Source organism: Pleurodeles waltl, chromosome 1_1 (assembly GCF_031143425.1).
Source record: "Pleurodeles waltl isolate 20211129_DDA chromosome 1_1, aPleWal1.hap1.20221129, whole genome shotgun sequence".
NCBI lineage: Eukaryota > Metazoa > Chordata > Amphibia > Caudata > Salamandridae > Pleurodeles > Pleurodeles waltl.
In genome coordinates, this window is record NC_090436.1 from 182,873,472 (window position 1) to 182,901,423 (window position 27,952).

The window sequence follows — 27,952 nt, forward strand, 5'->3', positions numbered from 1 at the left end:
TAGGGATGTCGCAAGACGTGCTATGCTTGTTAATGTTGTATCAATGAGCATTTACCTTGGGAAGGTCTTTAAGTGGGTGGGTCCCTCCGGGTCTTAGACCAGGTAGTAAATTAAAAACGTATATTGAAACGGGCCCCTATTGGGTTCTATATGCATGTCTTTAACTATGCTGTCAAAAATACTCATCCATTTTCTAAACAATGACTGTAAAACATGTCAAGGTAATCCATTTCAGCGAAAAAGAACACGAAAGGGAAGACGGTTTATAGGAATAAACGCTCACAATCCATTTCAGTGATTTAGTTTATCTTTATATTTCATATCATTACTTAATCTTGCATTCACTGAGGGCCATATGTATGAAAACTGGAGCTTGCGAATCGCAAATATCGATTTTTAAGAAATCGCTATTTCCGAGTCGCAATTGGCCATGTAACAAAATTGCGATTCGGAAATAGCGATTTCTTAAAAATCGCTATTTGTGGTTTGCGAGGCCCATTTACTGAATCGCAATTTGCATTATCGCAAATTGCAATTTTTTTGCGATTCGGTAAAAAATTGCAAATTGCGAGAAAGTTCGAAAATGCACACCTGGAGGAGCCTGATGACATCACCAGCAGGAAATGAGTCAACCCCGGCAGTTTCAGGTGCCACACCCAAACCAGCATCCTGAGAGAGAGCTGCCTAGCCACACAGAGGAGCACTCAGAATGAGCAAGAACACCTGAGCCAGGATGGACACCCCAGGCCAAGCACAGGAGAAGGCTGAAAGGAAGCGCAAGCTGAAATTCAGCGAACAGGAGCTTGAGGTTCTAACTGAGGAGGTGGTGAGGAGGCATGACCGCCTGTTTGGAAAAAGCTCACTCCAGGTGCCTGAGAGTGAAAAGAGGAGACTATGGCTGGAAATACAGTCCAAAATCTGTGCCATTGGAGTGGCACAGCGCTCCATCGGAGAGATCAAAAAAAGGTGGTACGACCTGCGGTCCCGTGCAAAGGAGAGGGTGGCAAGGAGACTTGCGGAGGCCAGGGTTACAGGTGACAGACCACCAACAGAGGCACCATCCACACCATTGGAGGACCTAGTGGAGTCCACACTCCTCCCTGAAGCTGTGACTGGGGTCACAGACATCGACACCTCCAGCACACCGAGTACCAGCCAAGGTAGGCGCAATATTATATATGTATATGCACAAAAGCCCCTTAGGAATTAGCATGTAATGTGAAACAGTGTGTGAAGTAGTCCAGTCCACATGTTAGAAGCAGCACAACAATGCATTATGGGAGTGGCAGTCCACAAACTAGAACTGAAAGTAGCACAACAATGTAATTAAGTATAGTGACACCCAAAGTAACACAACACACACAACACCATGTAGAGCAGTACCTGTACCTTTATTGCCATTGTCTGACAGATAATGTAACATATAGAACTGACATGCTGCATATTGTTGTTGCAGGTGGGCCAGGCCCAGCAGCCACACCATCTACATGTGTAGGAGAGACAGACACCCATCAGCCCTCAGATTCCAACACCAATGGGTCCCTCCACATGTCGACTGTCCGTCGCAGGCCCAGGGCACTGCCACTGCCAGAGCTTAGTAATGACTCATGAGTCAATGAGCAGCAGGAAGGGCCAAGCACACCATCAGCAGCAAACAGGCGCAGCCAGATTCCAGAGGGCAGGGGTCAGCCAACCAAAGCACCATGCAGGATTGCGACAGAGTCCCGGGCACAACAGCATGAGGTAGGTGAGGGTCCCTCCTTATTCGGGGGCCTTGAAGCTGCAATGTTGCAGCAGCAGCGTCTGCAAAATAAGCGGATCCTTGGTTTAGACCGAAACCTGCGCAAACACAGCCGCAACATGATGGGCCTGCATCGCCAACCAGACGCACACAATGGTAATATTGTACAGATGCGTGAGGGACTGTTGCAGGCTTCACAGGACACCAGGGACCTTACATGTGCTGTCTGTGACCTCTGCCAGGAGCTGCACCGTGAGAGGGTGAGCCGGCGCAGACAGAAGCGCAGATTCCGGACAATGTTTGGCAGCTACTGCCGGTCCTCTAACAGGATGGCAAATTCTACTGCATTGATTGCCCGTCGCGCAGTGGCTGCGCGAGTGGAGGCTGCACATAGCAGCAGGGACGTTGTCCAGGGACTTGTTCAGATCACAAATGTGATAGAACACATCATGGGACCACGATCGGCCACTCCAAGTGAACTAGCACTGGGGGACACTGAGGACAGTTCCAGACTCAGCAGTGTTGTCGTACCAGCAGCAGACACCAGACGGCGCAGTGCCAGGCACAGCACTGCCACTGAAGGTGACAATAGAGGTGCCAGTGACGTAACTGGGCACCCGAGTGGTGTGCGTGGGAGAAAAAATTACTCTTGCTGCCATTAGACTGCTGTTGCCACTATGAGGAAATAGTGCATAACTCTGGTTATTAGTTGTTTTGCGTTTGTCACATCACCTGTTTCATTTATTACTCACTCATACATTACCTGACATAAGGTAATAAATTTATATCACTACAGGTACAGTTGACAGTGGATTTGTGTCATTCATACTCACGTCTGAAATGGTTGTGTGTGATGTCGGCACGCCTCTGCCTTCCCTCTGCTGCACTGGTCCTGTCTGCTGGCTGTAGAGGTGGTATGGGATCGTCATCCTCATCTGATTCAGTGTCACTGATTTCTACAGGTATGCCCCTGGTTGTAGCTATATTGTGCAGGATTGCACAAGTAGCCACTATTCTACATGTTGTCTCTGGACTGTACTGTAGTGCCCCTCCACTTTTGTGGAGGCACCGGAAGTGACTCTTCAGCAGTCCAAATGTGCGCTCCACCGCGTTTTGGGTTGCCATGTGTGCTGCATTGTATCTCCGTTCAGCTGGTGTTGTAGGATTGAGGTAGGGCATCATCATGTAGGTGCGCACTGCGAAGGCACTGTCTCCTGGAAGGAACAGAGGGTATAATGAGTAAGTGAGACATCTGACGTCACAACGGGATCAATGCACCAGTGTACAGATGGACAATACCTAGTAAATATCCTTCACCAAACTCCCCAGCTACCAGTCTTGTGTGAATGCCACTGTGGCGAAAGATGTACGAATCATGTGTGCTCCCTGGGTACCTGGCCACGAGATCAGTTATGATATAGGAGGCATTGCATATCACCTGAATATTCATGGAATGTTGGTATTTCCGGTTTCGGTACACATACTCTGTGGCTGATGGTAGTCATATTGCCACATGTGTGCCATCTATGGCACCTAGGACGTGGGGGAACTGTGCTATCTGGTAAAACTCTATTTTTGTCTGCTGTATTTCCTGTGGGGTTTGGGGGAATCTGATGTACTGTTGTAGTTTGCTCAGCATGGCGTTGAGGAAAGAAGTAAAAAATCTGGAGAGGGAACTCTGTGAGACCCCTCCGTCTGCTTCTATGACCCCTTGATAGCTCCCTGAGGCGAGTAGGTGTAAGGAGCATAATACCTGCACATGGGTGGGTATGCTATGACAGCTATGTGTTGCGCGCTGCAGTATGGGTTGTAGCTCAGTTATCAGGTCAAGTATCATGGCTGAGTTCAACCTATACCTCTCATATATTTCCTCCTCTGTCAGGTCAAAAAGTGTAATGCACACTCTGAAAATGCTTTCCTGTCTCCTCCTCCCTCTCCTCAAACCTGCCATGATCCTCATCCTCCTCGCCATTACGTAGAGTGCAGCCATTGTTGGAAAGAGTCTGAGGCATTCTGAGCCTCTTTATATAGGTCGCACCTGGTTACCACCTGGTTTCAGTTCATGGTATTTTGCATGTGCAAAATGCCATTCTGCAAAAAATCGCAATTTGCGATTTTTTTATGTATCTCTTTGCGATTTGGATTTTGCGAATCGCATTTTGCACCTCACAATTTCCTACTGGAAATACCGAATTGCAAAATGCGATTCGCAAAACCAGCTCGCAACGCAAAAAATCGCAATAATTGCGATTTCTTATTTTTGGTCTGCAAATGCCTTTCATGCATCGCAGACCACGTTTTTGCACTCGCAAACGGCCGATTTTTGCAATTCGCACCGTTTGCGAGTGCAAAAACTTTTCATACATCTGGCCCTAAGAGTGTTAGCTATGCCCAGGATGTTGTTGCTCTGTATTTTTTGTAATGTACCATATTATTCTTGTGTAGTACATAGTTTGAACTGAGTCGCCTCCAGGTTTGTTATAACTGGCACAATTAAATCTGGAGTTGTGGCAGAAGGCAGTGGATCAGAAAGGTGTGCAGGAAACATGTTCATCCAATCCTTGGCTTCTCTGCAGAAAGCACGGACATGGTCACGTATTGCAGTTACAATTGTGATTATATGCAAATGTGTATGAAAGAGGTACACGTTTGTCAGAATACTGACAAAGCGAAAGTAAATGAAAATGCAGTGCTTACAGATGAATGTATGTATTGAGTGTTTGGGTGTGGTGAAGTGAAGATGCGAGGAAGTGCATTCAGGAAAAAGTGAAAAAGTGCTGAAGAGGAAATAGATGAAGTGTAAGACAAGCAGATGGATGAGATGTGAAAAGAAAAAAGGCATGCATGTCGAAGATAGAGTCATGTGAACATACCAGGAGTGACTGAGACCCTTCTATGTTTAATTCACAGTCTCACAATTTCAGAACTGAATAATTTTCAATATTAATTATTTACAACAAGCTCATTGTTGTTATTCATTTATCTGACACAGCTAATTGACAAAGCCACTATTCCTGGCTAGCTTTAGGTGCTTGCCAGTTGTTGCATTATATATTTGTATGCAATAACAGAAAGCTCAGAGAGGAACTATGATCCCATTCGGGAGGCACACTATGGGAATCACAGAAATCTACTTCAGATGTTTAAGCCACCCTCTTAATTTCATAGACCACATGCCTTTTAGAGACACACCACTCCCCCACTATTTTCATCCCACTTTAAAATCCTAAACTTGGGGTTAGTGTGCTGCACTTTTCATGGAAAATATGCCATTTCAGGCCACAACAAAGAGATTGCCTGAGTAAGTGAACACGGGTCAATGCAATTCAAACTGGGAGAGATTTTAAAATGCAGTGCTTGAGGCCTTAACACAGTCAAATAGATCACGGCTCCTTAAATTCCACGATTTGATGTCTGTACAACACCTTGATCTGAAAAAGTACGTGCCAATTCACCTCATTATTAAAAATGTTTTAATGATGAACTTGCAAGCGCCCAGTTACACAAAGTTATTTATTGAAAAGAATAGGCTAAAAAGGAGCTGCTATGGAGCACAATGCTGAAAGCTTTACGCAGTGTATATATATATATATATATATATATATATATTTATTACCTACTGGCATTCACCTGTAGGTAGTTTTAGTTAGGACTATTTCCATAGGCAACATATAGCAACTTTCACTGGGTTTACCGCATAACAAGATAACAGTTAAAAAAAGAATGCACAATCCACTTATAGGAAAAACTACATCACATGCAAAAAAGAACTAATATATGGCCTGGAAAAGGATGCAGAAGGGTAGTGCCAACAACATGGATATGATATACCTCAGTGCGCAGTGGGGGTAGAGTTGCCAGCAGGCCTTGGCCTCTGGTGAGCCCTGGCATCCAACTCCCCTACTAACATCTGGCCATGCTCTGAAGCCAAATTCCCCCCATGGCCAGCCAATCTATGGCCTTTGACTGTACGCAATGGGAGGTTGGCAGCTGCCCCTGGGCTCTGTCCAACCACACCACATGCAACCACCTCCTCGCTGTGCACAGGTGTTGGACACAGTGGCTGGCCTCTGGCTAGGCTCTGCACCCAACTCTTCATGGACACCTTTTCCTTTGTGGACACTCAACCCATATTAAATATTTTACTTGTTTTTTTTCGGGTACCTTGGTACTCCCTCAATCCTGGCCTTACAAGCTTAACTCCATGGTACCATGGTACCGTGCAAGCTTCCCTGTGAAAGCTTGGAAACTTAAGCAGTACCATGAGGGTGAAGCTTGAAAAGCTGCTCCAGCTGGAGTACCATGGTACCCATGGCATGAAATTATTTTCTTTTACGTCTTGGCTCTGGGACAGGTGGGTCCCTCTGGGCCCCCCAACCACAAGTATCTGGAGGTCAGGGTGCTCCATCCTGCCCTATTTTTTAAACATTTTCAGGACACTGGGACCAAGACTTCGAGTCCTATAATGGCAGTTGCAACATTTCAACATTTTCTTCGTGACTGAAGCCAGCCAATCAGATTGCAGTACTGAAATGTTTGACAGGAGAAAAAGCTTCTTCAGCCAATCAGAGGGTCCTATTTCTTAATTAACGGGACTGCTGAACCAACCGTCCAGATATACTTAACTTTTTAACCCCTTCAAGCACAACCTGACCACCTATTTCAGAGTAAATTTCTCGAAAGTGTTGTAAAAATGTATACCAAATTACAAAAAACACACTTTTTAAACTCAAGTGTTAACGTTTTGCCAAATTTGGTGTAATTCCCTTCAGTCCTTTTTCTATATTGGAAAGCAAGTTAACATGGGAAATCAACATTTGAGACCTTTCTGGGAAGAAAGATTCAGATTCACCAAATTGCACCAAAGTTATTAGCAAACAAATATATATATATTGAAAAAAAACAAAGGGTAAAGGTAATTTATATTTAGGTGTTGAAAGGAGATAAGAAATAATGTTTAAAAACAATTGAGATTTGCCAGCTATATTTTAGTGAGATGTTTTCAGTGATGTCATCAATGGTGCCATTTAACATGTGAGTAATGTAAAATATGAGTTCATAAGCAATGCATGATGGAGAAGCGAGTTATACTTAGGTATTACTTGTGAATTTCAGTGTTCTTTGATTTTTAAACATTTGATAGTTTCTCTTTCCAAAGTGAACAGTGGAGGGTTGACCCAGGCCTCCAGCCAGGCCCGTTGTCCAATCCTTAAAGGTGACTAACTGCTATGGGGCATATGGGTTTTGGCCATGTGCAGTGGGAGGTTGCACAGCAGGAGGTTGGGTGCAAGGCTTGGCCTATGTTTAGGCCCTGCACCCAATCTCTTGCTGTGCACAGCCTTTAGCGGAATCCAGTGGGGGTTTTGATGAAAGGGCCTGGCCGGAATCCATGCCCTATGCCAGCCCCTCTGCTAGTATTCAGGGCATATATATATTATATGTATACATATATATATATATATATATATACACACACACACCAGGCCTTGCAGCTAACACCCCTCTGCACAATACTGAAAGCTTTACGCAGAATATATATATATTTATTACCTACTGGCAGTCACCCGTAGGTAGTTAGAGTTAGGACTATTTCCATAGGAAAATCATTTTTTGTTTTGCCAATAACCTTTGCGCCGTTTGTCAAATCTTCACAACATTTTGAAAACTAGTACACTACTCACTTAGCTGCTGTCTTGAAACTTTCGGGGCCCCAAAAAGCTTTTTCTCCATGCACATTCCGAAGGGATTTTTAGATTCGACTACGACCCGAACCGCTGGACGAAATTATACCAAATTTGGCAGAAATCTAGCTCTTGGTCCAGAAAGTGTGCTTTGTGTGACTTGGTGTAAATCCATTTAGTAGCTTGGGAGATACTTAAAGTAAAAAAAATTGAATATCTAGGGATGCAGATCCTTTTTGGGACTCAGACTCAGCCGAGGCCCAAAAATAAAGTTAAAAATTAAAAGTAAAGAAAAGGGGTCCTAAGGACCCAGCCTGGGACAATTATTATTTTTTTTTAAACGGTTTGTAGTGAAATTTGCAGAGTATCTGTGAATCCGTACGAATATTTTAACCGGTTCGGCTCCATGGACATAATGGTTACGTCCATGGCTGCGCCCGTGTGGTACCATGGACGTAACCGTTACGTTCATATACCAGCCTCCCCCCCCCCCCAGGTCAGGGCTGGAAGGGGAATTGCTTCCCCTTCCACCCGACCCCCCTGAACCCACCAGTGGCATCAGCACACAAAAGCGCGCTGACCTCATCAGAGGTCACCTCCCATCGCGCTGGAAGCATGCTTCCAGCACGATTGCGGAAGAGAAATGCTCAGCATTTCTCTTCCACTCGGGAGGAGGGTGCCAGCAGAGACATGAAAGGAAAGGAAAGGCCTTTCCTTTCATGTCTCTGCAAGCATTTCTGCTGCCCGATCGCATCACACAAGGGAATTTTTGTTTTTTTGATAATGGAAATAAGGGGAGCGGCCCCTGGGGCAAGGGCCGCTCCCCAGGGGGGCAAATCATTTTCAGGCCATTTCTGCCCCACCGGGGGCAGATCGGCCTACTATAATTAGGCCGATCTGCCCCCGGGGGGGGCGAAAAAAACCCTAGACACCAGGGATTTTTGTTTTTTATGTTTAGGGAGCGACCCCTTCGGCAAGGGTCACCCCCTGGAGGGCCAAATTGTTTCCAGGCCATAGCCACTAGACACCAGGGAATTTTTTTGGGGGGGCAAATGAACATAGGGGGAGCGGCCCCTTGGGCAAGGGCCACTCTCCAGGGGGGCAAATAATTTTTAGGCCATTTCTGCCCCCCCCAGGGGGCAGAAAACCCCTAGACACCAGGGATCATGTTTTTCTGTTTTTTTCTCTTTTATGTGTAGGGAGCTACCCCTTTGGCAAGGGTCGCTCTGTGGGGGGCCAAATTGTTTTTAGGCCATTTCTGCCCCCGGGGAGGGGAGCAGAAACCACTAGACACCAGGGATCGGTGTGTGTGTATGTGTGTGTTTTGTTTGGGGGGGCAAGGGTCGCTCCCCAAGGGGGCACATTACTCTTGGCCATATCTGGCCCCTCATTTTTATCAGGAGACTTGGGGGAATGTTGGGTGGAAGGAAATGTGTGGCTCCTCTCAGATTCCAGAACTTTCTGTCACCAAAATGTGAGAAGAAAGTGTTTTTAAGCCAAATTTTGAGGTTTGCAAAGGATTCTGGGTAACAGAACCTGGTCAGAGCCCCAAAAGTCACCCCATCTTGGATTCCCCTAGGTGTCTAGTTTTCAAAAATGCACAGGTTTGGTAGGTTTCCCTAGGCGCCTGCTGAGCTAGAGATCAAAATCCACAGATAGGCACGTTGCAAAAAACATCTCTGTTTTCTTTGGGAAAATGTGATGTGTCCATGTTGTGTTTTGGGGCATTTCCTGTTGCGGGCACTAGGCCTACCCACACAAGTGAGGTATCAATTTTATTGGGAGACTTGGGGAAACGCTGGGTAGAAGGAAATTTGGGGCTCCTTTCAGATTCCAGAACTTTCTGTCACCGAAATGAGAGGAAAAAAGTGTTTTTTTGGCACATTTTGAGGTTTGCAAAGGATTCTGGGTAACAGAACCTGGTCAGAGCCCCAAAAGTCACCCCATCTTGGATTCCCCTAGGTGTCTAGTTTTCAAAATTGTGCCAGTTTGCTAGGTTTCCCTAGGTGCTGGCTGAGCTAGAGGCCAAAATCTACACCTAGGCACTTTGCAAAAAACACATCAGATTTCAATGTAAAAATGTGATGTGTCCATGTTGCGTTTCCTGTCGCGAGCATCAGGTCTACCCACGCAAGTGAGGTATCATTTTTATCTGGAGACTTGGGGGAACACTAAATAGCAAAACAAGTGTTATTGCCCCTTGTCTTTCTCTTCATTTTTTCTTTCCAAATGTAAGACAGTGTGTAAAAAAGACGTGAAATTGAGAAATGCCTTGTAATTCCCATGCTAGTATGGACACCCCTTAATTCAGAGATGTTCAAATAACCACTGCTTCTCAACACCTTATCTTGTGCCCATTTTGGAAATACAAAGGTTTTCTTGATACCTATTTTTCACTCTTCATATTTCAGCAAATGAATTGCTGCATACCTGATATAGAATGAAAACCCGTTGCAAGGTGCAGCTCATTGATTGGCTCTGGGTACCTCGGTTTCTTGATGAACCTACAAGCCCTATATATCCCTGCAACCAGAAGAGTCCAGCAGACATAATGGTATATTGCTTTCAAAAATCTGATATTGCAGGAAAAAGTTACAGAGTAAAACATATAGAAAAATGGCTGTTTTTTCACCTCAATTTCAATATGTTTTTATTTCAGTTGTTATTTTCTGTAGGAAACCCTAGTAGGATCTACACAAATTACCCATTGCAGAATTCAGAATTTTGTCTACTTTTCGGAAATGTTTAGGTTCCTGGGACCCAGCATTGGTTTCACACTCATTTCTGTCACTGACTGGCAGGAGGCTGAAAGCACAATTTTTTTTAAAAAATGGGGTATATCCCAGTAAAATGCCAAAATTGTGTTGAAAAATTAGGTTTTCTGATTCAAGTCTGCCTGTTCCTGAAAGCTGGGAAGCTGGTAATTTTAGCACCACAAACCCTTTGTTGATGCCATGTTCAGGGAAAAAAACACAAGCCTTCTGCAGCCCTTTTTTTCCCATTTAAAAAAGAAATATATAATGTTCACTGTATTTTGGCTAATTTCTTGGTCTCCTTCAAGGGAACCCACAAAGTCTGGGTACCTCTAGAATCCCTAGGATGGTGGAAAAAAAGGATGCAAATTTGGTGTGGGTAGCTTATATGGACAAAAAGTTATGAGGGCCTAAAGCGTGAACTGCCCCAGATAGCCAGAAAAAGGCTTGGCACCTGAGGGGGAAAAGGCCTGGCAGCGAAGTGGTTAAAAAACAAGAACGGCCTCCTTTGCAATTTTGTATTTTACCTCCCAGTTGGGCCAGGCCCTGTGGGCATATTTCAATATATGTTGTGAATGGGGGGGCATTCATGCTACAAACCCATGGCCAATCTGGGGCCCAGCAACCACCACCTCCTCGAGTTTGACCAATATGCATATAAGAGTAGATGGGCCATGTGGCCCCCCTCCATAGGCTTTTCAAGGCCCTGTACCCTAGGGCCACAGTACAAGTAAAAGGGAGGGGGCACATGGCCCCCTCTCCTGGTACATATTCAGCCCCGGGGACCACCACCTCCCTGGGGCATGGGCAAATTTTAGGTGGGAGTGGGCCATGAAATCCCCCTCTTGGGTGATTTATGGCCCTGGGGACCACCACCTCCCCAGGGCTGTCCCTACCTATACAAAGGAGGGATCCCCCCCTCTTGGGGCTATTAATGGCCCTGGACACAGCCACCCCCCAGGACTGGCTCCCTATCTCATGAGATGTCCACCCTCGAGATATAGTAGTTTGCTTTTGCCAAACTGTAAGTCTGCTCCCGGTGGCCAGGAGCAGGAAAACTGCTCACAGGAAACCAGATGAAATGTTTGTTCCCGCATGCAGGGAGCAGCATTTCTTGTTGCACCCTGCTTATGGTAGTAATGAGACTGTGGGGGAATTGAGGCTCCTTCCCCGGTCTAGATCCAGTTTGGCACCAATGTTTATGCATCAGTGCTGGACTGGATCACAATCATTCTGCAGTGACTGTGACAAGCCAGATCTTTCCTGTCCTCTCCTGGTGAGAGCAGAGTCCATCCATCATCCTTTCACTTACTACGTGTATGCAAATGCGCAAATAACCAAGAAGCTCTGGCCATTTGGGCCCGGCCCCTATATGTTAGTGGTATGCATCGGTCTTCCCGCCTTTTTCCAACTTGATGGACAACTTACCAAAAAGCCCCCTGAGTGTTCCTGGTGCAGGGGAATATGAGCAAATCTCCAACAAACAGAGAAGAACTTTTTTAATATAATAATTAATATAATTAAGAGGAAGTACCCCGGTTTGGTGGAGATTCAACTCTTTGCAGCCTTGCACTCTTCGGTACATGAGGATTCATGTTAGAACATATTTTAGTAGGAAGATACAAATTGAACAGTTACATTGTCAAAATTACACCAGACATGGTCACTGGAGGCATCACCTTGTGGTCCATTTCGCAGTGGCAGAGTAGAATGTGCCCTATACATTTATCCAACAAGGTAGGACTTACGAATTAGCCATTAGAAAGTACTCCAGTTGGGTAGACATTTTGTGGACTCTTCTTGGATAAATAAGCAGGTAAGGATCCATTTTGCCACCAATGCTCATTTGCAGAAATTAAACCTCAATGGGAAGCACTTACAAATATAAACATAGCAGGTGCCCCAGTTGAAGTTCTGCTTTGGCCAGGCCCTGTGGCCAACCCCTGGCACAAATGGCCGAAGGGCGTGTGAGGTACAGAGTTAAATGCTTATGGGAGGTTGGCCACAGGGCTGTGCTGCAGGTGTCCTCACCATGCACAGTACCCGCACCTTCACCATGCACAGTTTTCTCATCAATAATTTCACTGGAAAAGCTACAGTGATATTACCAATGATGTCACTGAAGATGTCCTGAGTGATGTAATATGTAGCAGTGCATGACGAGGGCATGAGTTATAGTTACCATAGGGCATAGTTGTAGTTACTTAAATTAACTCTAACTATAACAGCCGACTTTCTAAATTCCAAAATTTTCTAAATTTCTAAATTCTGAACCTAAGTATAATAGCCCTGTAACCTTTGTTACAAGGCTAGTACTACCTTATAGCATTCTCCCAAGGGATGGACTCATTCAAACCTTTGTCATATGTATCCAAAGCATAGATCCAATATACTTCTCTTGTTTTTCTTCTGTTGTTGCTGTCCTGTCCTCTGATGGATTGCACCTTTCCAGGCTAATCCCTTTAGCTGTTTGTCTGTGTGATTATCCTGGGTCCAATTTTGGACCAATGGGGCTCTCTCCATTTTGTTACCTATAGCTGACCTGTGTTCGCTATAATGCTGTCTAAACTCTTTGTTCATTTCGCCAATATATCCAAGGCCACATGGGCATAGATTCAGATAGATGATATTACTGGTTTTACAATTTTTCAGAGAGGTCAGTTTGACAGTCTTACCGCCAAATATGAACTCTTAGGGCACAGTGACATCTCCGCAAGCGTGGCAAGTTCCACATTTGTGGTTACCTTTAATGGGACTAGGTCCATGTCTCCTTGTTCAGTGATCCGAGATTTGACCAGGATATTCCTCAGATTGCAGTTCCTTCTGAAAACAAACATAGGTTCTTTTAGTGGCCTTTCATCTAAATTGACATTCAGTATGTGCCATTGCGAGTTAATAATCTTTCTGATACTGTAGCGCAAAATCAAATGTCAGATCACACAGACTAATCTGTTCTCTTGCTGTTTATTTCTATTGCAAACATGCTGTCCCTGTTAAGATATCTTGCCCTTTTGAGGGAATCCTCTACCAACCTTCCTGTGTAACTCCAGTTAAACAGCTTTAGCTTCAAGCCTTCAGCATGTTGGGGGAATTCCTTAATGCTGGTGCAATTCTGGCACAGCCTGAGAACTTAGCTGAATGGAATCCCTTGCTTCTGGCATCTTGGGTGGTAGCTGTCAAAGTGAAAAACTGTGTTCCTAGCCGTCAGTTTGGTCTAGACGGAGATCGCAAGACAATTATCCTGATGTTTAATCACAATATCCAAGAACTTCACTTGGGTGCGATTTACATTGCTGGTAAATGTCAAGTTCTGATCACAGAGTTTTAACCAAGAGAGGAACTCTTCCAGTAGTTCTTATTCTCCTCTCCATATAAAAAATATGTTGTCTATATATCTAGACCAGGTCTTGACATTTTCATGGAAGGGAGCAATCTCAGTATAAATTTGTCTCTCTTCAAATTCCTCCATGTACAAATTTGCTACACTGGGGGCACATGCACCCCCATACTGACTTTTTTTATTTGATGGTATATCTCACTGTCTAGGTCAAAAAAGTTGTCGTAGAGAATTATTTCTAAACACTGGAGATTGAACTCTTGCTGAGGATACCTGCCACATTTTTTAGGATATCTGTCACTTTGGCCAGTGCTTGTTGTTGGGATATATTAGTGTACAACGCTTCGATGTCCAAAGCCACTAACATTTCCCTTTGTGGATCAAAGTCTAGGCCCTCTTCTTTCGCAATCATGAGTCCAGTGTTCTTTATTAAAGAAAGCTATTAGTTGACAAGCAGTTTTAAGAATACCTTCCCATATTTAGAAAGAGGTTCTGTTGCAGCCCGAATATTGCACACTATGGTGCACACAGGGGGATCCTTTACTCTTAAAAACACCATGGATTAACACAAAGAAAGACATGTAGGTGTCTGATTAAGGCAGTCAAATTCCTTTTGACGTATCATGCCCTGTTGCAGGGCCTCTTGGATGATGGTTTGGATGCGTTTAATACGTTTTTTTTTCTGGATTTCCCAAGATTCTTTGTGCTGGGACTTGTAACATAGCCTTCATTTTTGACTTATACATTTGTGTTTCTAATAGCACAATACCTACCCCCCTTATTGCACGGCTTCACTGTAATCTCTGGAATCTTCACTAAGTTTCTGAAGTTGCAGGCTTTCCTTTTTATTCAAATTGTAAAGAGGTTTAGGTATTTATTTAGCCATTTTCTGTATCTTCTAAAGAACCACTTTTTCAAATATTTTAACCTCAGGTCCTAATCTATACAAAGATGGTATAAAGGTGGAAGGAGTTTTTAATCCAGATGCATTCTCCTCACCTGACTCATGTGATGACATATAATATTTCTGCAACCTAATCCTACAGAAAAATGCGAACAGGTCCTTGGTGAACTCAAATTAATCACACCTCTTGCGGAGAATAAACAAGAGTCCTTTGGTTAGAAGGTCCCTGGCAGTAGGCTCTAACTCCTTACCACTGGAGCGGACTTTGCTCCTGCCAGGGGGGGGGCAGGTTTTCTTCTCTGCTCCAGCCGGGCTGGAACAGTCTCTGTTTCCCTGCATGCAAGAGCATGGGCAGGAAAAACAATGTGTGCTCCAGTCTGGCAAGAGCATATCTGCAGCTCCCACCGGCTGGGAGCACACATTTGTTTTCTGCATGTGCTCTTATTCCCAGGGACACAAACATTAGGCTGGCTCAGGGATGGTGCCCCCAAGGTATTTTGAAGCTCGAGCAGGGGGGCTGCACCCCCCCTTTAAAATAACAGCAAAATACAAAAATAAATAAAACTGCTTTATTTAAAAGCAGTCACAGACATGGTGGTCTGCTGTCTCCAGCTGGCCACCATCCCTGTGAGTGCTGCGAATCGCAAGGGGGTCACAAATTGTGACTGTTAGAAATGGGGTTTTTGGTTGCAAGTCAGGTTGCCCTCTGTCCAAGCAAAAACCCTCACTCTAGTCAGGGTAAGTCACACACAATCCAAAATCAGCATGTGCTCACCCTCCGGTAGCTTGGCACGAACAGTCAGGCTTAACTTAGAAGGCAATGTGTAAAGCATCTGTGCAATAAATCATACAATACCATAATATAACACCACAAAAATACACCACACAGTGTTTAGAAAAATATATAATATTTATCTGGGTATTTGCAGGTCAAAACGATCAAAGTTGCAATATGAATTTGTAAAGATATCACTGAAAAGTGATATAAAGTGTCTTAAGTCTTTAGAAAGCAAACAAAGGGGGTCATTCTGACCTCGGCGGTAAAAGGCGCTTACCGCCGGTCAGAAGACCGCCATAACACCGCCGCGGTCGCGGTAAACTGCCACGGTTATTCTGACCCGCAACTGGCAAACCGCCAAAAACCCGACACCAACAAATGTCCGCCACAGCAACGGCCAGCGCAAAACTGGCGATGACCAAACCTCCACCGTCACGCCAACGGAAATACGCCCATGCCATTCCGACCCACAAATCCCCGCAGCGGTCTTTCAACCGCGGTATTCCATTTGCGGTACACACCGCCCCGGTCAAAATACACACACCTTTACAAAACACAGCCACATTGGACAAATCAAAATACACACACCTGAGACACATACACACACCACTCCCACACACCCAATTAAATATAAAACACACACCCACATCACCCACAAACCCTTACGACCACAATTGCGACTGAAGGACAGAGAGAGACAGCACAGCATAGAGTAGACCATCACACAGAGGCAAATCACAACATCACCCACACAATTTCCACGCACAAAACACCATACACCACCACACTCACCACACTCTACAACACATACACCACCCCTCACCTCATCCACACCACCCCATGGCACCCCAAAGACACCCCAGGTTCTCTGACGCAGAACTCAGGGTCATGGTGGAGGAAATAGTTCGTGTAGAGCCCCAGCTCTTCGGGGCACAGGTGCAGCACACCACCATTGCCAGGAAGATGGAGCTATGGCAAAGAATAGTGGACAGGGTCAACGCTGTGGGACGGCATCCACGCAATCGGGACGACATCAGGAAGCGGTGGAACGACCTACGGGGGAAGGTGCGTTCCATGGTATCAAGGCACAACATCGCGGTACAGCGGACTGGCGGCGGACCCCCACCTACTTCCCCTGAATTCACAGCATGGGAGGAGGAAGTCTTGCACATCCTGCATCCTGAGGGCCTCGCAGGAGTAGGCGGAGGAATGGACTCTGGTAAGTCAAATCTCCACTACTTCATTCCCCCCACCCCACCTGCATGCCAAATCATACCCCCACCCTCACCCCCACCCCCATCACACCAACTCCTTGCAAATGGCTCACCATCACAACCCACCCATCCCAAAACCTAGCCCTGCATGCGTCCCCAAAGCATGGACACCCATCACCAAAGCATGCCCACTGCACACACCCATCACCCCCACAAGCCACCGTCACAAAAGCCCCCACAAGGGAATGCCAGCACTGGGGTACACGGCCACCCACCCATTAGACGAAATGCCACACACAGAAGCAATAACCATACTCTTATACCCCTGCAGGACCCGAACGCCACCACACCGCCACGGAGGGTCCAGAGATGTCCATCCCACCCCCAGAAGAGGCCCCCAGTGATGACAGCAGCTCTGTCTCCCTGGACCCAGATGACCAGCCCGGCCCAACGGGGACCTCGGGACAGTCGGTTCCCCACAGACAGCCACAGGCTACACCAGACCTAACCCCCTCTGGGAACACCAGCACAGCTCCCACCCAGCGGGCCCATGCCTCTGTCTCCAGGACACGTCAATCAGCGGTGTGTCCACCACTACAGGGCACCCAGGTTGACCCACCACCCCAACAACAACAGGGACCTGGGGGCAGTGGTAGTGGGCACACGGTCCAGGGAACAGAGGCCCAGGGAAACAGGGGAACTGGGAGGGCTGTTGTGCGACAGAGGGGGGACAGGCCCAGGGAACCGACTCTCCAAGAGGCCCTCTCCTCCATCATGGGAGCATACCACCACTCCCAGGAGACGATGGCTACGGTACTGGCCAGGTTCCAGGACATCCAGGTACTGCAGGAGGAACAGTACATGGGGTTCAGAGAGGAACTGAGTAACATTAGTTCCGCAATGGGGACCATCGTCGTGGCCCTTAACCAGATAGTCACCACATTGCGGGACCATGTGGCACCACAAAGGGCCCCTGTCACTAGCATGGACCAGGAACAGCCTACCACCTCCGCCGGCGCTAGTGGACAGGAGGCCCCCACACAACGACAGGCCACCAGAACCCCACCTCCTGCAGAAGAAGAACCACCCGCAAGCGGTCCCTGAGATCTCACAAGAAGACAGAGTAGGATGCCAAGACCCCCGCAAAGGATACCCCCTGATGTCATCCCACTGTCCCACATTGTCACCCTGTACAACCTTGAACTGCCCCTGCTCCTTCCTTCCACAGGCATATGGACAATGCACCTGTGAGACTGAAAACTGGACTCTGCCATGGACATTACTCCACCATCACCCATCACCGTTTTACAATCATGTTCCTAAATGTAGCACTTTAATAAAATCACTTATTGCACTCAAAAAATCTGGAGTCTGCTTGTATTTTGAACAAATGTATTAGACATAACGGTGCAAAAATGTTCAGTTACATTGTGATGACAACATACCATTGTCACACAGCTGTAGTCCATGGGCAAACAAAGCAGAGGTCACGCAGTGGGGCCCACAGCTCTGAAAACGGAAGGGAAAGTCACAACTCAGTTAACAGGAACTGGGGGGGAACTCAGAAAGTAGAGAGGCAGGAGACTTTAAGTAAATGTAAAATGGCGTGGGTGATTCGTACCTGTGTGCTACTGAAAATACTGTTGTATCACTGTGTCCCTGTTGTCTGTGTCGTCCCCGTCGTCTTCCTCCTCTTCACTCTCCACAGGCTCCACAGCTGCTACAACACCACCATCTGGGCCATCCTCCTGCAGGAAAGGCACCTGGCGTCGCAAAGACAGGTTGTGAAGCATACAGCAGGCCACGATGATATGGCACACCTTCTTTGGTGAGTACATTAGGGATCCACCTGTCATATGCAGGCACCTAAACCTGGCCTTCAAGAGGCCGAAGGTTCTTTCTATAATCCTCCTAGTTCGCCCATGGGCCTCATTGTAGCGTTCCTCTGCCCTTGTCCTGGGATTCCTCACTGGGGTAAGTAGCCACGACAGGTTGGGGTAACCAGAGTCACCTATTAGCCACACACGGTGTCTCTGTACCTGTTCCATCACATAAGGGATGCTGCTATTTCGCATGATGTACGCGTCATGCACTGACCCAGGGAACTTGGCATTTACATGGGAGATGTACTGGTCAGACAAACAGACCACCTGGACATTCATTGAATGATAACTTTTTCTGTTCCTGTACACCTGCTCACTTTCACTGGGGAGAACCAGAGCCACATGAGTCCCATCAATGGCACCAATGATGTTGGGGATATGTCCAAGGGCATAGAAATCACCCTTGACTGTAGCCAAATCGCCCACCTCAGGGAAAACAATGTAGCTCCGCATATATTTCATCAGGGCAGACAACACTCTGGACAAAACCTTAGAAAACAATAGCTGAGACATCCCTGATGATATGGCCACTGTTGTTTGGAATTATCCACTTGCCAAAAAATGGAGTACTGACAGAACCTGCACCAGAGGGGGAATCCCTGTGGGTTTGCGAATGGGGGACATCAGGTCTTGCTCCAGCTGGGCACACAGTTCCTGTATAGTGGCTCGGTCAAGTCTGTATGTCAGTATGATATGTCTTTCTTTCATTGTCGACAGGTCCACCAGCGGTCTGTACACGGGAGGATTCCTCCATCTCCTCGCAAGTCCCAGCGGACGGTGCCTAGGAAGGACAACATGGAGCACAGAGTCAAGCAACCCACAGGTACGTAACCACAGCTTGCACAGTACACGATTCGCTATGCATTGAATGGCTTGTATAATTGGCAATGCAAGGCCTAGGCCTGTGTGACGCAGTAGAAATTAAGCCATGTGGGCCCTTGAAATGGCGGCTGCCTGACCTGTGAAGTGTGACAATGGGATGTGAGGTCAATGGGCTGGCGTGGCACACCATGGCGGTAGGCGGTTGAAAACCGCGGCGCAAAGCAGCATTGGTTAACATTGAACCCTATGGGTCTCATGAGCCAATGACGATGTGCGCCGGCGGTCGTGGTACGCACCGCTGCGGTACGCACCGCCGCGGGCGTGACCGCCATTTTCTATCTGCTTAATCACTCGAGACCTGATCATCCACAGGAGAGGACCTATACTGCAAGTGCTGCTGTGACCTCGATCTGGAAGAGACAATGGCTGCTGCGACTGGGGAAAGGGCCCCTGCCTTCACATCTGAGGAATTGGAGAAACTTGTTGATGGGGTCCTCCCCCAGTATGCGCTACTCTACGGTCCTCCAGACCAACAGGTAAGTACACAGGCCCCCAAGGACACTACCCTTGCACCGTCACCTGGCACATCCACAAAGGGAGGCAAGGGCCCCAGGTATTCGGCGAAGGAGGGCAAGGGCAGCAGGGCGGACAAGTCCGGCAGCAGGCGAGCTGCCCAGGAGGGCCCCACCAGCCCCATTTCGGGTGTGACGGAGGACACCCACGGGCCCAGGACTCCAGCACAGGAGGGCCCCGCTAGCGAAAGGTCGGATGGCGACTGAGCGGGAATTATTGGCCAGATCTGGTTCCCTAGGAACACAAGACAAGCACCGCTGAACAGGGCCCCGCCGTGAAGAGCACCGCTGAACAGGGCCCCGCCGTGAAGAGCACCACTGAACAGGGCCCCACCAAGACAAGCACCGCTGAACAGGGCCCCGCCGTGCAGAGTACCGCTGAACAGGGCACCGCCGTGAAGAGCACCGCTGAACAGGGCCCCGCCGTGAAGAGCACCGCTGAACAGGGCCCGCCAAGACAAGCACCGCTGAACAGGGCCCCGCCATGAAGAGCACCGCTGAAACAGGGCCCCGCCGTGAAGAGCACCGCTGAACAGGGCCCCGCCGTGAAGAGCACCGCTGAACAGGGCCCCGCCAAGACAAGCACCGCTGAACAGGGCCCCGCCGTGCAGAGCACCGCTGAACAGGGCCCCGCCGTGAAGAGCCCCTGCTGAACAGGGCCCCACCAAGACAAGCACCGCTCCGCGGGGCCCTTCCTGTCAAGCACCGCTCCGCTGGGCCCTTCATCTCAAGCACCGCTCTGCTGGGCCCTTCATCTCAAGCACCGCTCCGCTGGGCCCTTCATCTCAAGCACCGCTCCGCTGGGCACCGCCGTCTCTGAACTGCTCTGTTGGGCCCTTCCTGTCAAGCACCGCTCCGCTGGGCCCTTCCTGTCAAGCACCGCTGGCCCATTGGCAGGGCCGGATCTGTGTCGGGCAGGGCTTCACGAAGCACTCTGGCCAACATGCCTCCTCCATAACCAGTGGAGTCTGTAATCCACCTGATGGACTGTGGCTTTGCACTTCCCAGGATGTGACAGTGGTCAACCCACCCACTGTAGAGACTTGAGAGACTGTGGCTTTGCACTCCCCAGGATGTAACAGTGGGCAATCCACCCACTGTAGAGACTTGAGAGACTGTGGCTTTGCACTCCCCAGGATGGTACAGTGGGCAACCCACCCACTGTAGAGACTTGAGAGACTGTGGCTTTGCACTCCCCAGGATGGTACAGTGGGCAACCCACCCACTGTAGAGACTTGAGAGACTGTGGCTTTGCACTCCCCAGGATGGTACAGTGGGCATGGAGGCCCCTCGTGGATCTGGCGTCGTGGACTCATGTGGCTGAGGTGCCCCCCCTTCCCTTCCCCCTGAGGTGCCTGTAGTTTTATTATCTGATGCCCCAGCAGTGTTCTCTCCAATGGAATCGGGTCTCATGTGTGGGCTTTGCCCATGTGTTTATGCACATTGGCCCACGGACAATGGAAAGGAAGCCAATATGTGCCAGACTTTTGGCCTATGTATATATTGTTCATGTGGTAATATTTTTTATTTAGATATTTCATATTTCACTTAACTTCAAATATGCTATAATATACTTCAATTTTAATGATCATTTTATTTTGTCTTTGCATTATTCCGGGGGGTCTGGGGGGTGTCACTCTGACTTGTTGCTCTGCATTGGTGTGTAGGGATTTAGGGGGGGGGTATGTCGCGTATGTGTGTGCCCGTAACCTTTTCTCCTTCCCCCTCCCCTGTGTCGTAGGTGCAGTACTCACCGTTGTCGTCTACGCCGGCGTTCGTGCTCCTAGTAGAGGAGCAGGTAGACAATAGCTGGTAGGATGTTTAATTCGGGTTCCATGCTGTCCAGATTCCTCGTGGAGTGTATAGAGGTGAGCGTTTTCCCGTTCGTAGTCTGTTTCTGCCGTGTTATTATCGGCGGGGCTCCCGCCCCGGAAAAGGTGGCGGATTGGTGGGTCGTGATAGTGTGGGCGGTACATTGTCTGCCGCCTGTCTGTTGGCGGTGACCGCTGCACTGTTTGTTTGTCCCGCCGTGGCGGTCGGAGTGTTAAAGTGGCGGGCTGAGTTGGCGGTTCCCGCCAGGGTCAGAATTCCATTTTTTTAAGCGCCTGCCTGTTGGCGGGTTGCCCGTCGCTTTAACACCGACCGCCAGGGTCGGAATGACCCCCAAAGTCTCTTTCAAACACAAAGTACCTGGTTTCTGGTGGAAAATCTCCTCAGAGGGCCACAGGAGAAGAGATACGTGGAAAACTGGTGTGTGCGTCGATTTCTCCTCAGCACACACAGACTTGCGTCGTTATTTTCCACGCGGGAAGTCGTGCGGCGTTTTCTGGCGTGCGGACAGTCTCTTTCTGTGGATCGCAGGGAGTACCAGATGTCCCGGGTCCGTGCGTGGATTTTCCTGCTTGTTTTCCTGCTGCGCGTCGTTCTGCGGGGCTGCGCGTCAAAGTTTCGATCTCACGGCAGGTGTCGCTTCGATTTCTCCTGGGGAGTCGGGCGGCGTTGTCCTTGCGAGGCCGTGCGTCAAAGTTTTGAGCTCACGGCAGGCGTCGCGTCGATTTCTCCTTGGAAGTTGGGCGGCGTTGTCCTTGCGAGGCCGTGCGTCAAAGTTTTGATCTCACGGCAAGCGTTGCGTCGATTTCTCCGGGGAAGTCGGGCGGCGTTGTCCTTGCGAGGCCGTGCGTCAAAGTTTTGGTCGTCCCGAAGGCGTCGATCAGCATCGGTGTGCGGCGTTTTTCTTGCCGCGGAACAAGCTGTGCGTCGAAAATTTCGGCACGCGGAGCGTCCAAGTGGAAGAGAGAAGTCTTTTTGGTCCTGAGACTTCAGGGAACAGGAGGCAAGCTCTATCCAAGCCCTTGGAGAGCACTTTTACAGCCAGACAAGAGTTCAGCAAGGCAGCAGGCCAACAGCAAGGCAGCAGTCCTTTGTAGAAAAGCAGACAGGTGAGTCCTTTGAGCAGCCAGGCAGTTCAGCAAGGCAGCAGGCCAACAGCAAGGCAGCAGTCCTTTGTAGAAAAGCAGACAGGTGAGTCCTTTGAGCAGCCAAGCAGTTCTTCTTGGCAGGATGTAGTTTCTGGTTCAGGTTTCTTCTCCAGCAAGTGTCTGATGAGGTAGGGCAGAGGCCCTGTTTTATACTGAGTTGTGCCTTTGAAGTGGGGGTGACTCCAAAGAGTGTCTAAGAAATGCACCAAGCCCCCTTTCAGTTCAATCCTGTCTGCCAGAGTCCCAGTAGGGGGTGTGGCAGTCCTTTGTGTGAGGGCAGGCCCTCCACCCTCCCAGCCCAGGAAGACCCATTCAAAATGCAGATGTATGCAAGTGAGGCTGAGTACCCTGTGTTTGGGGTGTGTCTGAGTGAATGCACAAGGAGCTGTCAACTAAACCTAGCCAGACGTGGATTGAAGGGCACAACAAGGTGTTAGTGCAAAGAAACGCTCACTTTCTAAAAGTGGCATTTCTAGAATAGTAATATTAAATCCGACTTCACCAGTCAGCAGGATTTTATATTACCATTCTGGCCATACTAAATATGACCTTCCTGCTCCTTTCAGATCAGCAGCTGCCACTTCAACAATGTATGAGAGCAGCCCCAATGTTAGCCTATGAAGGGAGCAGGCCTCACAGTAGTGTAAAAACGAATTTAGGAGTTTTACACTACCAGGACATATAACCACACAAGTACATGTCCTGCCTTTTACCCACACAGCACCCTGCTCTAGGGGTTACCTAGGGCACACATTAGGGGTGACTTATGTATAGAAAAAGGGGAGTTCTAGGCTTGGCAAGTACCTTTAAATGCCAAGTCGAAGTGGCAGTGAAACTGCCCACACAGGCCTTGCAATGGCAGGCCTGAGACAAGGTTAAGGGGCTACTGAGGTGGGTGGCACAACCAGTGCTGCAGGCCCACTAGTAGCATTTAATCTACATGCCCTAGGCACATGTAGTGCACTCTACTAGGGACTTACAAGTAAATTAAATAGTCAATCATGGATAAACCAATCAATAGTACAATTTACACAGAGAGCATATGCACTTTAGCACTGGTTAGCAGTGGTAAAGTGCCCAGAGGTCAAAAGCCAACAACAACAGGTCAGAAAAAATAGGAGGAAGGAGGCAAAAAGTTTGGGGATGTCCCTGTCAAAAAGCCAGGTCCAACAGCGACCCACCTCATTAATATTAATGAGGTGGGTCTTTGCGACCCCCTTGCGATTCTCAGATGGTGTCAGCGACACCATCCTGCATCCGGGTTTGCGAATTTGCTACATCTGGCCCTTAGTCCCCTGTCCTGAAGTTATAAAACAAAATAGTATAAGGGGGCAGGGTAGGGATACCCTGACCACTGAGGCCACCTAGAGGGAGCCAGAGGGCCCTGCCTTTAGGCCAAAAAATTAAAACAAATGGCATAAAAAGCAGTGATCCCGCAAGGCCATCAGAGAATCAAAAAAAATCCACAAAATGGCAGCCGGTCCGCATTTATTTAGTATAAGCCCTGGGGAGCCTACCCCAGGCTGCGTTTAAAAAGGGGGAGGCACGTGGCCCTCTCTCTTAGCCTCAAAAGGCCCCAGGGAGCCAACCACTTGGGCTAATATTCATTTTTATGGAGAGGGGGATGTGCGGCCTCCCTTCTCCGAGCCTCTAAAGGCCCGGGAAGCCCACCCCGGGGCAAAAAATGCACAAAATGAGGAGGGGGCAACACAGCCCCTTCCCCAATTCAGAAAAGGACCCTGGGAGCTCAACCCTGGGGCCAATTCTTTTTAGGGAGAGGAGTCATGTGCCCCCCTCCCAGAGCCATTAATGGCCGTGGGAACACCATCCCCCAAGGCCAGCTAGAAGGCTATGTCCCAGGGTGCTCAAAACAAAGGTACGGGAGGTCCTAAGCCAGGACCAGCCTACCAGAAGGGATGGGAGATCTTTTCTCTCTGATGGAGGCACAAAGGGATATGTTCACCGAGAACATGACTACGACATAACAGTACAGGGTATCTCCCTCCCTAAATTTGCTTGTGTGCACCTTGCCAGTGATTACCACTTGCAACCACTAAGAAAAAGAATCTTTCTCTTTTTATATATAAGTCTCATGCACTCCAGTGGTGGCATGCTTCATCATCAAATTCACCCTGGCCCCTAAAAGCCAGGGTGGACAAGACCTTATTGCAGGGAGCTCTTTATATATGACCGGGGGAAGATAAGTGTTATAAAAATGTCTCATCTACACCCAGGTATCTAGTGGGGTGGATGGACACAATGAAGGATATTAGTGGTCCTATGACCCTAACTCCGTCAACATGTTTCTGCCCTACTCTGTTCAAACAATGGTCTGGGGCATTAGTCAGGATAGGTTCCAACTGCTGTCACCTACCCTGGTGATAACCTGTGAATCAGTTTTCACTGCCTCAAGCAAAACTCTTTAGCATGCACAGTGAGTACTATACTCACCTGATCAATGTAAGGTACCTGGATCACTGATTAATGGTACCTGGAATTAAAGACACATATGTACACATGATCAAGATGCATAAGTAGAAAAACACGATATACACATACTAGAAACCACAGTATTTGTGTTTCACTGAATTGCTTACTTCACACTATACCAGGCCCACATCACTATACTATACCAGGCCCACATCACTTGCTTCACTTGCTTCAGCCCGTGCTTAACAACACATAGTTCAATGCAATATGACGTGATCAGGCAGATGGAACAACACCTCTGGTCCTGGAGGGGGCCACAAGCCCTGTGCTTGGTCATGGGGAGTGCAAGGCCACAGTCTCTCAAGTGGGTGACTTGCTCACATGCTCTGGAGGGGACAACATGCCCTGTGCTTGGTCCTGGGGAGTGCAAGGTGACAGTCTCTCAAGTGGGTGTCTTTACCACTGGTTCTGGAGGGGGCATCGTGCCCTGTGGTCTTCATGCTAGAGAGGATAGGGTGAGTGGGTGCCATACCCACTGGTTCTGGAGGGGGCATTGAGCCCCGTGATGCAGATCTTAGGGAGTGCAAGGTCACAGTCTCTCAGGTGGGTGTCATACCCAAAGGATTTGCAGGAGGCAGGCCGCACAACAACTCATGGACGCAGGACTACTGACTGTCCGTTGCTCAGTGGTGGTGCTGGTGATGCTGCTGGTGGTGGTGGGGGGAGTCTCCTGCCCATCCCCTGCAGCCTCGGATGGCTGCCCACTGCTGGTGGTGGTACTTGTGCTGCTGCTGGTGGTGGTGGTGTGGGGAGGCTCCAGCCCATCCCCTGCAACCTCGGATGGCTGCACCACCATGATTGGTGGTGGGGACTCCGACTGAGTCCCAGCACCAGGCCCCTTGTCCTTTCTGCCTGCTGGTGCAGGCCCCTTGCCCTTCCTGGCAGCAGCTGGGGATTGCTCCTTGCCTGCAGCAGCTGGGGGTGGCTCCTTGCCCTTCCTTACAGCAGCTGGGGGTGGCGCCTTGACCCTCCTGGCCGCAGCTGGGGATGGTTCTTTGCCCTTCCTGGCAGCACTTGGGACAGGCACCCTTTCCGTGTGTCTGCCTGGTGCCCAGGATCGTTTCCCACCACGAGTTGCTGTGGACACTACTGGGCCCGTGGACTGGGTGGCTGAGGTGCTTGCCTGGGTTTTAGCCACCCTGGCCAGACGTGAAGGACGGGGGTAGGGAAGAGGTCAATGGTGGAGAGGAAAAGCTTCTTAGGGACATTGGGGCACGAGGAGGGAGAAGGTCTGGGAGTGGTTGTAGGAGGTGTCTGTCTGCTGTGTTTGAGTGCAGGTGGATGGGCTGGATGCTGTTGTGAGGTGGATGGCTGTTGGGTGTCTGAGTGCTTGCGTTTGTGTACCTTGGAGGAGGGACACAGTGGGAGAGGACACAGGGGACGTTTGCTTGGCTGTTGGGGTGGTGACTGCCAGTGAGGTGTGTGTTCTGATAGGTGTTCTGGTGGCGGAGGTAGTGGATGAGGATGTTGTGCATGCTGGTGTGAGTGTAGACGCAACTGGGAGGGAGGTGGAGGACGAGAAGGAGTGGGCCACAGTGGGGGCAGTGGATGTTGGTATATCTGCATCTGGATGGTGTTTGTGTGAGTGCCTGTGGGATGAAGTGTGGTGCCTGTGTTTGCCTGTGCACTCTTGTGTGTTGTCCTGTGTGCATGCTGGTCTGCCTGTGTGCTTGGGATAGGTTGGGGTTGAGGGAAATGGGATTGGGTAGAGGAAGTTGGAGGGGGGAGGGTGGAAACAGGGACAATGGCTGCCATCAGAGAGGAGGCCAGAACCTGAATTGATCTCTGTTGGGCCGCCAAACCAGTGTGAATGCATTTGGGCTGCCAGCCCCTGGATGGTATTCACAATGGTTGACTGCCCAACAGAGATGGATTTCAGGAGGTCTATAGCCTCCTCACTCAGGGCAGCATGGCTAACTGGGGCAGGGCCTGAGGTGCCTGGGGCAAAGGAGGTGCCCACCCTCCTGGGTGAGGGGACACGGGCAACTCAATGAGGGGCTTCTGGGAGGGCGGTGCTGGTACGGGGTGGCGACTGTACCTGTAGCTGGGGTGGGCACAGAGATGTCCACCACCACCAGGGAGCTTCCATCGGAGGAGGTATCCATGTACGAACTGTCCCCTCCTGTCTCTGCCGTGGTGCTCCCCTCGCCCTCCGTCCCACTGGTGCCCCCGGGCGTCGGTGGACTCTGCCTCCCTGGTCCTGTGGGATGCAGCTCCCTCCGTCGCCAGTGCCTCTGCTCCTCCGCCAGATGATGCTAATGCACATAAGGGCAGGATGACAAAACAAAAAGGGGGGGAGAGACAAAGGATACACTGGGTCAATGGCTGCAGCAACACCACCATTGGGTTACACAGCACCCTCACACACAGGGAACAGGCCTACGCACTGTGCAATGCACCATCAGTAACAATGCTAGTCACCAGGGCATGGGGAGGGACACATACCGCCAACTGCAGCATACATGCGACCCACACAGCCATGCCCAGTAGAGGATACATACTAGCTAGGTTGGAGGAAGTTCACATCAGAACCCTGCCCAACATGGAACATACTCTGCAATGTCAGGCCTGGCCTGGGGGCACCCACAGACACACATCCCCCACCCAGATAACCCCCCCACCATGCGTAAGTAGTAATGATGGGCACTGTACTCACCCCCTTGTGGCTGCTGTGATGCCATCATCACTCACTCCAGTCTAAGAGTTTCTCTCAGTATTTATCGTCTGAATGAACTGAGCAAGCATCCATTGATCACTCTAAGCCTCATGGCTTCTTCATCATTAAATTAATTGAACTTA

The 27,952-nt window shown here is 49.0% G+C and overlaps 1 protein-coding gene across 1 annotated transcript in view; it reads right to left on the bottom strand.

Moving 5' to 3' along the window:
- LOC138293632 (uncharacterized) overlaps nucleotides 1–27,952 on the bottom strand; it is a 69,368-nt gene that overhangs the window by 16,462 nt on the left and 24,954 nt on the right. Inside the window, exon 3 of the mRNA XM_069232957.1 lies at nucleotides 2,575–2,955. Coding sequence (XP_069089058.1) covers nucleotides 2,575–2,955 — 381 coding nt within the window. The remainder of the gene's footprint in view (nucleotides 1–2,574; nucleotides 2,956–27,952) is intronic.